This window comes from Lepidothrix coronata, unplaced genomic scaffold (genome assembly GCF_001604755.1).
Source record: "Lepidothrix coronata isolate B3197 unplaced genomic scaffold, Lepidothrix_coronata-1.0 Scaffold158, whole genome shotgun sequence".
Lineage (NCBI taxonomy): Eukaryota > Metazoa > Chordata > Aves > Passeriformes > Pipridae > Lepidothrix > Lepidothrix coronata.
This window is the reverse complement of record NW_016690338.1, coordinates 526,823-541,240: the sequence shown is the minus strand read 5'-3', so window position 1 is coordinate 541,240 and position 14,418 is coordinate 526,823. Positions and strand designations below refer to the sequence as shown.

At 39.6% G+C, this 14,418-nt stretch overlaps 1 protein-coding gene across 2 annotated transcripts in view; it reads left to right on the top strand.

Annotated features, from left to right (window-relative positions):
- The window catches only part of OTULIN (OTU deubiquitinase with linear linkage specificity), a 12,304-nt gene extending 7,409 nt beyond the window's left edge, over positions 1-4,895 (top strand). For both annotated transcript variants that reach the window (XM_017829126.1, XM_017829127.1), the window contains exons 6-8: positions 625-750; positions 1,774-2,043; positions 3,330-4,895. In XM_017829126.1, coding sequence (XP_017684615.1) covers positions 625-750; positions 1,774-2,043; positions 3,330-3,524 — 591 coding nt within the window. In that variant the 3' untranslated portion in view covers positions 3,525-4,895. The remainder of the gene's footprint in view (positions 1-624; positions 751-1,773; positions 2,044-3,329) is intronic.
- Positions 4,896-14,418: the final 9,523 nt, after the last annotated feature.

The window sequence follows — 14,418 nt, the reverse complement described above, 5'->3', positions numbered from 1 at the left end:
ACTGGACGTGCAATTGCTAGGATGTCCTTAAAGAGAAGTGTAAAAGCTCTTAACAGGTGTAGCTCACGAGCAGTAAAAGAGGGAGTTCTGAGGCTAAAACATGATCTGATGCATCAACTAATTCCCAGGTTATTTTCTTCTTTAATAAAAACCCTGTCATAGAGTGCTTGAATTATGCTCTCTGAAAAGGAAATGTAATTTGTGTGTCCTGGACAAAGTAGTTTGCAGTCCACCAAGACTTCTGGATTATGTGGTGGACGTCGTCGTCTCTTCTGCTGGTTTAGGGACACTTTGAAAGACAGTTGCTGTCATCTATCTCTTGGTGGGAGGTTGTTTTAATTAAAAAAAATAAAAAAAGGCACGAGTAACTTGGTGATTAATTTTTCCAGTGCTTAGGTGTTTTGTTGATCTGTAAATAGCAATAGACCAATATTCTGACTGTTACCCAAAAAATATAAAGAGACAGTTGTGTTTGGTTATGATCATCTTACTGTGACATCTATTCAAAAGAACATATGAGGGATTTTTTTCAGGTGCAAAATGTTAGAAAAAAAGTAAAATATGCAAGTTAGTGGCTTTCCCTTTCCAGACTTTTGACTTAAGCTCCCTTCCCTCAACTTCCAGCTTCCTGAAAACTTGCTGAACAAGTATGACTGGATCAAGCAGTGGCAGCTAAAACAGAAACTGGGCAAGAAGATGGGAGAAATAAGTGATGAAATTAAAGAATATTTAATACTTCTAAGGAAAAAGGTTGGAAAAGTATTTTTTTTTATTCTTGGTCATTTACAAATAAAAAAAATGTCAAAGATTTTTGAATGTGGTGAATTTAGCATAAGGATGCTTTCAGGAGTGAAAGTCACTTTTCTGTATGTATACTGCAAAAAAGTCAAGTAAAGAATGTCTGTTCAGATATGTGAGAGATGTGTGATCTTTCACTGCTTGCGATAGCCCGATGCTGGAAATAATGTGCAAGCAGCTCTGCAGAAAACTGTTAGACAGGTTTTAATGAAGAAATCAACGTATCAGAGTAACTTTTTGCCTCTATTATTTCTTATATTTATTTGAAGGAATGATATATACTATGGATAAATCCTGTTGCTATCTGGAACAGGTCAAGGAAAGAAAAATACAGAACAAAACTGAAGTAATATCAAAGGAGTAGGTTTTCTTCCATTTTTATATGCTTTTATTCTAGGTTAGCATCACAGGAACATGGTTGTGCTCTTTCAGTGTTGATTCTGTATTACCTAGCCCCATGCCTTCTCCCTCTAGGAACTCTGGAACCTATTGAAAAAACTTCAGCTGTTCCTGTCTTACTGTGAATGCATATTGTCTTTTTATGAAGGTTTTTAAGAGTATTTTAAAGGCTGCATTCAAGCAGTTTGAGGGCTGGACTGAAATATGTATTCTGAGTAACAGGAATATAAAGAATATTAATTATGTACGATTTATGGTACAGAAACAAAAAGGCCATTATCTTACTGTTTATTGTCCCATGACAGTATTTTTTCAGTCATCTTGCAACAATTTCCAGCATACCCTGCTTTTACTTTGCTTAAGGACCAATTAAAACAAAATCAGACTAACTGAGCCTGACCTTGATAAGGCTACAATTGTGGAAATATTCTTGTTTGTTTCTAAAAAGGCACAAAGCCCTTTGTAAATTAAATTCTGAATGCCTGTACTGAGCATCTGACAAATCACAAGTGCTTTTTGCAGCTCTTGCACAGTGACGGCTATTAATTTGTTGTGTGATGGTTTGTTTTTTTTTAGTGGAGGAATATAAGTGAAATCAAGGATCCCATTGAAAAACAAGAAGCTTGTGATAAATTGTTTAAAAATGAAGAGGAAGAATACAGTCTCTATGAAGCGCTGAAGTTTTTGATGCTTAATACTGCAATTGAATTATACAACGATGATAAAAATGGAAGGAGAGTGCCTGTCTTCTCCTGGTTACTGTTTGCACGGGATACATCTAGCAACCCTTGTCAGCTAATGCATAATCACTTGAATCATATTGGTCACACTGGAGGCCTTGAACAAGTAAGGAGAGATTGTTCTCATCGTGTTATTTTCCTGTTTTGAACATTTTAGTTTCAAGTGGTTTAAGAAATCACCCGGCTTTTGTTGGGCTGGCTAAATGGAATGGTGTAGTGTCTGGTCTTTTGTTGGGAACAGTGTATTAGAACTGCTTGCTTGGAGTGAGGGTTGGTAAAGACCCTCCTTTTAAATGCTGGATTTTGTCTGGCAGGTGACAGGTACCATTCTTTGGAAATAGGGTTTTCTGTTAATAGAACACTGTATCAATCTCTTAACTGTTAGGTTTTTAAAAAATATCATCATAAAAGCTGATACTGAAATTATGAAGAGAAGGTCACATGTAGCACATATATGTGGTGAATTCTGATAAGCTAATGACAATTAGTGTTATACGTGGCATAAATGGTACACATATCACAAAAAAACCCCAAACCAAAGTGCAGTAGTTAATAAGCTGAATAGTCTGAAAGATTTTAGAAACATCCATTTTAAAAAAATCCCATTGAATACTTTGCAAGTGGGATACTGCACTTAAATTCACTACTTAATTATAGACAGTAGAAGCATGGAAGTATTATGTTTTGTTTCTGTTTATTGTCTTAAAAATCTGACAACTGTAGTATAGATGAGACAGTTTGCTGCTACTCTTAAATTAAGTGATTCATTGGTGACTTTTTTGCTGCTCAGTTTATTCAAGAAGTTATATCACCTATTTTTGTGCTGACTAGATTTGTTTATTTCAGCAATATTCTTTGTAAATTATTATTTAGAACAGGGTATGCTTGCCACTGTAGTAGACAAGATAGAAGATTTTTTTCAACTTCTTTCTCTGAATTCCTTCTGTCAACAGGTTGTAAGGGCTTTCCATTTACTTTTTATTTGGCTGGAGAGTTCAGAGTGTCCTCTAAGAGTGAAATGATCATTGCTTGAAACCTGCTGTTCCCTGGTTTAGTGAATTAACAGGATGAATACTGATACAAGAGAACATCTTTCCTGCTTGTTTGTGGTGGAAGGGAAGTTCGGATTCTCTGTGTAAAGTAGCTTTCTTTAGGATTAATATCCTGCTATGCCACTGTGGGTCTGAAGAGCTTCATGTTTAAGTGCATGTTATCATAGAGATAAATGATTGAGATACTGAAGTAGAGATGTTCATGTGAATGCATTCTCACTTCATAATTTTTTCCTTTGAAAAATTACATCTGATAGGTATTACTTTTGTAGTTTTATGAGAAAAATCTCGTAAAAAGTACGTTTAATTTTACACATATATTTGTTTTTTTGCAATGTAGGTGGAAATGTTTCTTCTTGCTTATGCTCTGCAGTATACCATCCAAGTGTATCGGCTCTATAAATATAGCACTGATGAATTCATCACACTTTATCCCAATGACCCGGAGGAGGATTGGCCTGTGGTGACTCTCATAACTGAAGATGACAGACACTATAATATTCCAGTCAGAATGTGCCAAGAGACAATGCTATAAACAAGTGATTTTTGGCAGACAAATATGTGCTGCTTATTGAGGTTTCCAGGGCTGTTTTGAAATGGGACAGTGACAAAATCCACACTATTAAATCTACAACAACTTGAAATCTGTGTTTTGGAAGTTGACATTTGAAAAGAAATATCAAATAGGTATTATCTTAAATAGTAAATGTTTTGCAAGCATGGCTTTTATTGTCCATTTAGAAAGGAAAAAGGAAAAGTAACTTCTGTAGTCCTTTTTTTTTTTTTGAGGGCTTACTCTGAAAAAACTATAGATTTATTTCTTTTAAGAAGGATAGTGAGGCTCTGAGGTAAGAAATTAAGGAGGTAATGTCCTGGCTGGTATTTTTAATGGTGCTTAGAAGCAATTATAGAAATCTTGGATCTTGGGAAGGTATATAATTCTTTTGCAGTTGGAATTTAATGCCTGCCACGATTTATGCTATAAGAGAGATGTTACTTAAAGTTTTTTAATGCTTTGGGTTTATTTTTTCTACATGAGCATCTCATATTTAGAAGCCAGTTGTCTGTTACACTCATTTTCAGTGTAACAGACAACCCCTGGAGAGGAACATGGCAAATGTAATAAAGGAGTATAAAAGTTTAATAGTGGGTCACAGAATTCCTGCTCAAGTTGTGATAGCTGATAAGAGATAACCACATACCTGTCAACTTCCATGTCTGTTCACATTATTGTTCCAGTAATGTTAAACCTCACTGGCAGCTGCTGTGGAGATCATGAGGATTTTAATTTGTCCAGGGAGTGCAGTAGATGGAAATAAACTTCTGGTGCAGCTTACTCCTCCCAAGAGTGGAGATGTGGGAGGTTCTCTTTCTGCTTACAATTATTCATTATGCTTTAAACTGAAAGAATACAGCATGTATCAGATGCTGGGAGTGCTAAAAAAACCTTTAAAAATCATTAAATAATGAAGCATTCAGCTTTTAGGTTAAAGTGGAAATATGCCCTACAGAGGACTCTTGAAACAAGAGAGTGAAAGCTGATTTAACTGAAATGCTGGTCATAGGCAGTTCACTTGGCTTCTCTTAGAAGGCCGCCTTATATAAACAGGATAAGATGATAAAAACTATTCATTTGAATATTCTGGAGGAGATGGTGTGCAAAAGTTTTCTGCTTTGTTCTATGTGAAATTAATTTAACTATTATGGTGAAAGGTAATTACAAAATGAGAAGATGTATTCACTATGTTCTAAAATGTGTTTTATACACAAGTTAATGAGGTTTATCATGTACTCAGTGTTATATTTGTCATGTTGTCTTTGCCTTTTAAAACAACTACTTTGTTACTGAACATTTCTGGGAGCTACAAGGGAATAGAAATAAACTTAATAAATTAATCTGCCAGTATTTTGTTTCTTGTTTTATGGCCCATTCTCTGTCTTGCTTTATATGTTTTTTTGATGTTTTCATTTTGAAATCCATGTTAAAAAGTTAGTTTGTTCTTGAACACTGCAAAGCACACTAACCTATGTAAAAGAAGTAATTATTGGCTTTGCTGCTTGTACGTGGGCAGCAAAAGCAAATAATCCCTGAATTGCTGTTGTCCAAGAAAAGCTGAAGAGGAAAGAAAAATAAATCAGCTTTTGCAACTCACTTAACCCTGATAAAAAAGTTGAAGTTATCATTTAAATAACTGAAATTATCTAATTGTGATATATTCTTGAGATTAAAATTTAACACCTCTTTGAAAAAGGCCACGTTGTCACACATTTAGGGCAGTGGCTCTGAAAGTATGACGAAAGCTCCAAAGCAGAGGCTTTTTAGAGGCCAAGTTTGCAGCCATTAGGTATGAAAATAATTCACATAATTGACTTGTATCTTGAACTCGGAAGGCAGGATGGGGTACAAGATACTTAAGTCACATATAGTGTGTATTTTTCACTAAAAACTGTTGCTGTCTACACAGAGCTTTTATTTTGTCTTTATTCTGTTTCTTAGTAAGAAGCATGTTATCAAGTTAATGGATACTTATCCTTCAGCTTCTTTTCCTTTGGTAGAAGAGTACAGCAGAAGTTCTTTGTGTGAAGGAAAGGAGAAGTTGCATTGCTGTACCATGTGGGAGTATTTGGCTGTTGGCAGAGAGATGTGCTGAAGTGGTGCTGCAGCAGCAATTTAGCAAAGCTCAGACTGAGTATGGCTCTGGGAAGCCTGATATGGTGTTTTGTGGGAGCTCACTCCAGGACCTGGTGTATTCGGTTCAGGACTGTGACTTTATTCAGATAGTTGAGTCAAAGCTTGACCAAATCTTGGCCAAGTTTCTTTTTGTGTGGCAGCAACAGCCCTCTCATCAAAAACTAGTGAACGAGAGTGGAGAGCAAAGTGAGAACTTTTATCTCATACGAATGGTGGACATGGTCATACATCCCTTTGTAGGTGTTAAGTGAAGGGGTGATAAGGAGCTCTTGCTTTGCACATCAAGTGCAGGGCTCAATTTGTCATCTCACGTCCCTCGTATATAATAGTGTCGGTTGTGTAGCCCCTGCATCTTGTTTTCTTCTGGACGTAATTGCCATTTGTTTTCCCAGTACACTAGCTGGCAGGATAGGCCCAAGAATGTCTGAAGAGGGCCAAATGTACTTCATGAATGCTCCCTTTTTTGGTAATGGTGGAAGATGACGGGTGGCATGTTCTGGAAGCTTCCTGCAATGAATATTTTTGCTGTGACATTGACTAACGTGCTTCAAGCCAGATAGATTCAAAGAATATGTCCATTTATAAATTTTTTGAGGAGAACTTTAAGCTCTCAGAAATGGAAATGTTGTTAATTCCACAGAGCTGAAAGCGAAGCAGGGAAGGTTCAGCATGGTACAGGCCTCTCAAGGAAGGTGGCTCTCTAGTCCCTTTTCCCCAGAGCACTCATTTCTGGATAGGTACTGATGAGTTCTTTTACTTCTATTAATAGCTTCTATTTAAGTCAATGAGATGGCAAAAAACCACCCCAAAATGTACTGAACCATCAAAGAACTAGTCAGTACTGACTAAAAATTGTTTTGTCAGGGATGTTGGGAGAATGCTGTAGCATGCTGGGAAGGAGGGGCATACTGAATGTGATCACCAGCTGACTCCTGCAGAGGATTCTTTGCCCAGTTTCCCCCTTTTTGGAATTGTGGGGTTTGGGGTGGTGATTTTAGACACCTGTGCACCAGGTCTTTGACATGGTATATTGCCTTTGGGCTATTGCAGCAGTGGCTGCTGCAGGTGTTGGAGTAGCTGGCCTCTCTGCACATGCTCTTCAGTGTCAAGCTTTCAGTCTGACAAATAGAATTTTTTTTTAATTGAAAAAAACTCATTTTATTGAAATTATGTTATTACATAGGCTGAACAGAGTAGGTACTTCCCCCCCCATCTCTTTTACCTTTCTAGAATCAGATGATTCTTCAAGTGTTTGTGGCTTGCCAGGATGGGACAGAATTCAGACACTGCCTTTATTAGCTAAATCTGTTGTGCACCCACACAAATTCAAAAAAAAAAAAAAAAAGGGCTACATTAATGATGAAACTAGTACTGTCCTTCTGAAACAGTCTTGTGGCATTTCACAGACCATTCGCTGGAAGTGTTCCCTTATAGCCTACAACTGGCCCCGGTCTCTGAGTGGCTCTGCAGAGGAGCCCCGGAGGCCCTCTGACCCCCGCGGGGGGAGCTCGCCCTGCCCTCCTCTCCCTGTGCCGCCAGGTGTCCCTGCAGGCCGGGGGACAGCTCAGACTCCCTGCTGCCCAGCTGGTGGCATCCGGAGCCCTTCCCTCCCTCCCTTCCCAGGGCATAGCGAGGGCATCTGCTGACTTGCCGTTTCACCTCGGTGCTCCAGCAAACGCAAGGCGCAGTGACGGTACATAAACACCGATCGTGCTTAGGAAGTACCGTGTGACTAAAATGCTTTTTGCCTTGTGATCTAGTAATCTCAGAAGACCACGGTTTAGCAGCATCAGCTTTACCTTTATAGACCTGCATGACACAATATATTAGTTAAAATTAATAATGCAGAGGTAGATGAAAGACATTTAAAAAATGTGTGGAACACTGTGAAATTAAGTGGTAAGAAATTTGAGAATTTTCATTCCTTTACATGTTCATCTTTTTGAATATCAAGAAGTTCATCTGGTTTATACCTTGAATAAGAATCTGCTGGTAGGGATTGAGATTTGTAGCAAGTCCTCTCTTTGGTTGCTGAAGTATCTGGTCTTGGTTCATCACCAAATCTTCAGGTGATGTATTGAAGCATTTGAGTCTTCACAGCCAGAATAATTCTGTAAAAGTTAGAATCTGAGACATGCTCATGAATTCTGAGCAGTGTTTCCAGGATAATTTACTCTCTCTTCAAAAACACAAGGCTATATAGTGTCAAAAATGATGTATGGTGAGAAGTGGTGAGGTTGGATTGTCAGATTGTCCAAGAGTAAATAACTTTCAAAATTTATAAACCTGTTGGTTTCCAGACATTTGCAGGTGCACAAAGCATATTCTATTTTTACTGTCCTTATTATAGAGTGGAAAAAACCTATTCCAGCCATAGGTGTTTATAAAGATTTAATATGCCTAAAAAAACCAGAATAAACATGATAATAACCTTCTATTGCTGTTTATACTATTGTTACTGAATTACTGAGATGACAAAAATTATTTCTAGCTGAAAGATGTATTCAGTGTAAAACAGTGCATCGGTAGACTACAGGATATAACTATAATAGGCTATATATTTAGAGATGGACCACTTGCTGGACTGTTACTGTTTCATGTTTCTGAATGTTTTCTGCATCATAAGATTTTTTTGGTTTTGCATGAAATGTAAAAGAAATGATAAATTATGCTGAGCAAGAAGCATGTACAGAATGGGCCATAAACCTGTGAAGTGTGGCCATTTCACTCAAACTCTTTCCAGAGCCCCCTTCTTTGAACAAACTGTTTTGGGGTTTTTTTTCAGTATTGCAAACATTTTAGCCTTTGTTTTAAAGCAGAAGATCTGTGTGTTTTGCTTAAAGAGCTGAAAGTAAGAACCTGAGTGAGATCCTGCTTCTGCCCCTTCTAGGCAGGTTTCTCTCTTGCTGCCAAGGTTCAGCTGCTGTGTCAGGGTGTAATGAACTGCATCATGAGTGCACATGCATTTTGGAGGATTGTATTCCCTTCAGGAAGCCAGCAAGCAACAGCTAAGAGAAGTTTCTATCACCTGAGTATCTCTTTTGAATTTATGGTGTTGAGGGGTGGAGGTGGGCAGAAGAATCAATAAAATTTCTTCTCTGGGCTCTTGTTATGCTGTTTGGCTAATAGGGTTGACAACAAAGAGGGAAGGAGGGGTTTTACAACGAAACCAGCAGGAAACCTACCAAACTTCAGGGAGTTAACAGTTTATTTCCCTTGTGTTAAATAGCAGGTACACAGTGGCAGGCCAAGCTGCCTCCTTCTGTGAGCCTCAGACCCTCATCTTCCATTCAGGCCCCTAAGATCATCCCCAGCAAACACCCAGCTGGAGCATCACTGGCCTCCTCCACCTCCTGCAGGTATTACCACAGGGGACTGGCACATGGCACTTATGTACTAGCTTTTAGTATCTAATATTAACGCTACTTTTAGACAATCAAGTGGTTCCATGGTGTTCATTTACTGATGAGCCCTCTTTAGAGCTCTCTTCACTCAGATGTTCTGAGTTTTGTCTCATCAAACCACGTTACAAACATAAAACGTCTTTCAATTAAAAAAAATATTTTTAGAGGTAGTAGGTGAAAAAGAAAAATAAGTCGAAGCAACGCTTAGGGCTGTTTAAAGCAAATCTGTGATTGCTCCCACAATCAACCAGTTTGTAAGACTCCCAGATGAAAGATCCAGGTCCCCCCATCACCCCGTCCCATGGATGCTCATTCTGATGTGTCTGATTTCCCAAAGAGAAGATGTAAAACAACAACATGGAAAATGTGAAGGAAATAACGATGTGAAATTTCCTTTGAGGAGCCAGGATAGAAGGTGTAAGATCTGCAGTTGTGAAGGCAGTTCTGTTGCACTGCAGGGACTGTGTTAACCTTGGTGGGGCTTGCCACCAAAACACCTGATTCTTCAAAGAGATACTGCACTGGATGACGTATGAATTAAGTACTTATTCATGGTAGGTGAGCTGAGCACAGAGCAATCTATTTTGGCTGTAGTTTTGGGAGCATGGCTCCAGCTGCCAGGAAAATGTTTCTCTGCTCATGAGACACAGGAAGATTCTTCACCTTTTATGTCACCTAGAGGAGGCCCATTTTTCACAGCTACAGAACAGCCTGTGTAGAGAGTTAATAATTACTGCCTGACTTTCTCCTGGGTTGTATCTTCCTCAGCAGCCACTCCTAGGCCTTGGTTTTCCTCCCTGCATGTCACAAGGACTGGGAGAGTATTCACTGTGATCATCCAACACCTTGCTCAGAAGTGTCATTTACAGACAAGCCCAGCCAAAAGGCAACAGCAGGGCTTCTGCTCTCTTAGTGCCATACCTCTGTTAGTGTCAGTATTTTTTTACCTGTCTGTGATAAAGAGCCCTTTTCTGTTCCTTGGCATGGAACAGATCTTCCCCCACCAGTACGGATGCTATAAACCTCCAGCACAGCCATGTTCCCCCACTTTGTAAATGATTATTGGACACAAAAGCAAATGCTACGAAGCACCACCCACAAACGGGAGAGTTTCTGTGTGGGATTGGGCACTCTCTCATCTAAGGTTTTTGCATGCCCTTTGGGGAAATAAACTGGATTATATTTCAGTATATGTTGTTGATGCAAGAGCTAATTGTCATCGTTACTGATGGAGGAAAAATCAGAGGAGGGGCTGCTGATGGGAGGGAGGGAGACTTTCAAGACTATGGGTTAAGAAGGTGAATTAATAATGCTATTTGACATCATACTGCATGTATTACTTCTTACCTGCTTTGGATCAGACCCTTTCTTGCTTAGGAAGAGCAAAGTAAAGACTACAAGGTAGTTTAAGAGAAGTCAAAATCACTGCCACATGACTGTTTGCATCGTTTGGCCTTGCTCAGTCTGCTCAAAACAAAGCAGTGCAGCAGAAATTCTCAAACCTGTTTCCAAACAGGCTCTGGCTTTCCAAACCATGGGGATGTTGGCTTCCTTGGCCCTGCCCTCATAAGCAGGCATGGAGGGCCGTCAGGCACAAGGGCAGTATCTTTTTCTGAGCCCTAACGGAGCCTCTTTTTTTTTTTTCCATTTTTTTTTTTTTTAGCATGGCCTCCTGCCAGGCCAGTGCTCTGGGCATGGAGAGCTTGGACAAGGTCAGGGCACGCTCTGTGCAAGTGGCCATGGGACAGCAGTGGCGGGTGCCAGCAGCTAATGAGTGTGTGCCTGTGGGCGATGAAGGGAGTTATCCTCTGCTGGTGTAGATGACCTAATTATATTCCCTGCACCACTCAGCATTCCCAGTCTCGGGCAGGAATGTGACCAGAGATAAGCTGATCCTTTCTCTAGCCATGGCTGGAGATCGAGAAGGGGGAGCTGGACATGGCAAGAGCCACAGCCAGTTCAAGTTCTCCGAAAGGTCCCCTGGACAGCCCTGCACTGAAGTCCAGGAGAAACAGAGCTCCTGTTCCCAGCGCTATCAAAGGGAAGATGGGACACATCCTGCAGAGGCCAGGAAACTGCCAACCCCTGCACTGCACTGGGGATGTGGCCACAGATGCCAGTGGGATGGGAAGGTGGTCATGGAGCCCCAAGGAGAGGAGACAAGAGGAAACAGGAAGGAATTGATGGGCTGACAAGAGGTGGGGAATCCCTAAGGCTGCCTGAAACTGAAAGCAGTATGAGAGGAGGTCATTTTGTGGGCTGGAGAAGTTGGGCTTCTCTCTGAGAGCATAGTCTGCGTCTGTGCTGTGGGCCAGCATGAGGAGAGCTGAGGCAGCAGGGTCCCAGGGGGGTCATGAGGAAACTGTGAGCAAAGCCCAACCATCGTACCTCTCCAAGGCCATTTTAAAAACAGTGGCTGCTCAAGTGTCAAATCAGGAGAGACATTAAAAGCTGTGATCCCATAGTCAGTCTTCTGGCTAGCCCTGGGTGGCTCAGATTTGGTCACTTGGGAGAACATGTTCAAAATAAAACGTCTTTGATTAGGAATGTTTTTGCAGCTTCATAAGAACAGCTTTGGTGACTTGCCAGATGGATGGATAAAGCATCTTCTCATGACATTGCTTTGGCCTGGTGAGAATAATGCTCTCCTTTTAATACTAAGTATTTATTTAACAGGAATTATAAAAGTATTTGATTTAGTATGGAAAAAGTATTCTGACCATGGTATTTCCATATCAACGACACTTGGAAGTTTTGTAGAAATAAAGAGCTTGTCTTGTATCATTTTATGGATACTTTTGGTTTTCATTAACTTCAAGTTAAGACCTTGCAGTTGGCAGCATCATGCTCATCGTTCAAAAACAATTTGCGTGTTGGATTAATTTCTCACCAGGAAGTATATTTTGCTTGTTCCAAATGAGAAGAGCATTTTAGACCATGTCAGATTATCAGAATTAATAAAACAGAAGCAATCAGAATCATTAATCATATGCAAACTGTTAGAACTTTAATTAAAGTAATTAGAATATGAAAGCTATTGGACAATATTGGAGCACAGATCCCCCTCAAAGAAAGCATAGATCATTCTTTTTAACAATGCAAAAACATACATCTCTGCTAAATACATAAAGAGCACTCAATTTTAATGTGACACATACTTTTATACTTCTGACCTTAGCAGTGATTTAAAAAATGTACAAAGTTGTAACCTTCATTGGTTTCTTTAGAGTTTAAAGAAAACCCACATGTTTAAAGCAAAGCTTTAAATGATCAGTAAAAAAATGGTCAGTAAAAAAAAAACCCAAACCAGTAGCTATAGCATGTGTACAAATTACAGAAAGCAACATTTATTTTGACAGAAATCAACTGGAATTCTACAAGTATGACAGAAGATGATGCATGAGGTAACATTTCATTTAAAATCTAGGATCCCTGTACTGTAGTTCCAAACAGTGCTCTGGCTTGACACCTACAGTCCTTGCAAAATTGACTTGTTTAAGTAGTTGAGGATGGCTATTAGGCACACTGCTTTGCATAAAAACAGCTTTATCTTACTAAAAGAATTTGAATCTGATGCTGAAAGATATTCTGAAAGACATGAAAACCAAGTGATACCTCTCAGGTGAAATATGTATTTCCCTAGTTCTCAGATTACCTTCAAATTACAGAAGCAAACTGAAAAATGAGGCCTTTTCTGTAGAGAATTTTTCTATAGAGAATTGACCTTAATCCCAATGCAACTTCAGCGAAGTGTGGCCAGTTACTGCTCTTGCCTCTTTCAGCATTGTAAGCCTGCTGAGAACAAGATGTTGTCCTGCAGAATAATCCATGGTCAGAGGGCCACGTCAGGAAAAGATAAGGCTCCCAAACTTCCTTTCCCCTCTTTACTAAGCAAGAGTTTTCAGATTTTGGGCTGCTTTTTTTTAGGATCTTGCTTCCAGACACTACTCCTCGCTCCCAATTATAAAAGTATTTCCATAAAACTAAAAACAAGTCAATTTTAGAGAACCCAAAGGCACAATTAGAACATGCAAATATTCTAATTTTTAGGCATTTCTGTGACACTGTTCCCTGTATTATCCAAGCATCCGTCACCAACATTAGTGAATGTTATCCTTATAGCACCCCTCTGAGATTGGAGAACCTTCTATCTTTGTAGTCTTATGTTATTAATGGTGGAGTCTGACCTTGCATGATGTGGTCAAAGCTGTCTTTGTTCAGAAACTCCATCTCTTTTAAGAGACTTCCTAGGAGTTATATCTACACAGTTTGGTTCTCCTCCATCATAATTTCCTGCTGTGAAGACAAAATAGTCCTCATCTGCTGCTCTGCACTTTAGGTTTTGCTCAACCTTTGTAGTTTCCTTCTGGAGTGACCTTGTGGCAGGCCCTGCTCAAGTATGCAAAGACGGAGAGAGCAGCGTGTGTGATACTGGCTTCTCCATTGCAAAAGCTGAGACAGTTTGCACGGTAAAGTTTGTCTTTATCTAGTAACTAACAAGACTGCCTGATAACCTCTCACTAAAGTGAACCTTTCACTAAAGATGATAATAGAATGGGCTTATGGTTCTCTCTGCCCACCAGTGTGGTCCTTGCAGGGTAACATAGGGCAGGGTGCTTGCAAAAGATGTTTCAACTCCTTCATTTGCAGCCGTCTGTCTCTCTCCCCATACACACACTCACTCCTCTACACTCACATGTGCTCCTCCTTAGGCACTCCCAGAAGCTTTCTGTCCCATATAGACCAAACAAGGCTTTCTCAAGCTTGGGAATGCTGCTAGGCTGTGCTGCCAAAGCACCAGGATTTGAGCTTGCTTGCCTTTGTAATGGTAGGGGCCATTTCTGCCCAGTTTGAAAACACAGGTTGAGTTTCGCATCTTGTGCGTTTGCTTTTTAAAAATATACTAGATACTGCAGGTATTTTTCTTAAACCTTAAGTAAGTGAAGTGAAAAACTTGTTGATGGTAATAAGTAAGGGTATGTCATCTACAAAAATAGGTCCCTTTAACTTTTATGGAGTTTTTGCTTTTGCAATGTTGTGGTGCTTGCAAAGTCTGAAGATAAAATCAGTTGGTCTAAGTAACCAGTAAATTTGCTGCCTGTAGCCTTCCAGTTGTTTTGTTATAGCTCAGGAGGGATTTTTTTTGTTCATCATAATAGCACACAAAAGCAGAGTAACATTAGCGCTGCTTTGGAGAGTAAACTACAAAGTTGAGTAATGAACATTAGTTCCAGGCTCTGCTGTTTTCTGCATGTGTACATACACCTTACTTTCCACCCAGGCAGTATTCTCATTAAAAGGTAATGCAATCAATTTTCTTTTTTTTCAGTTCT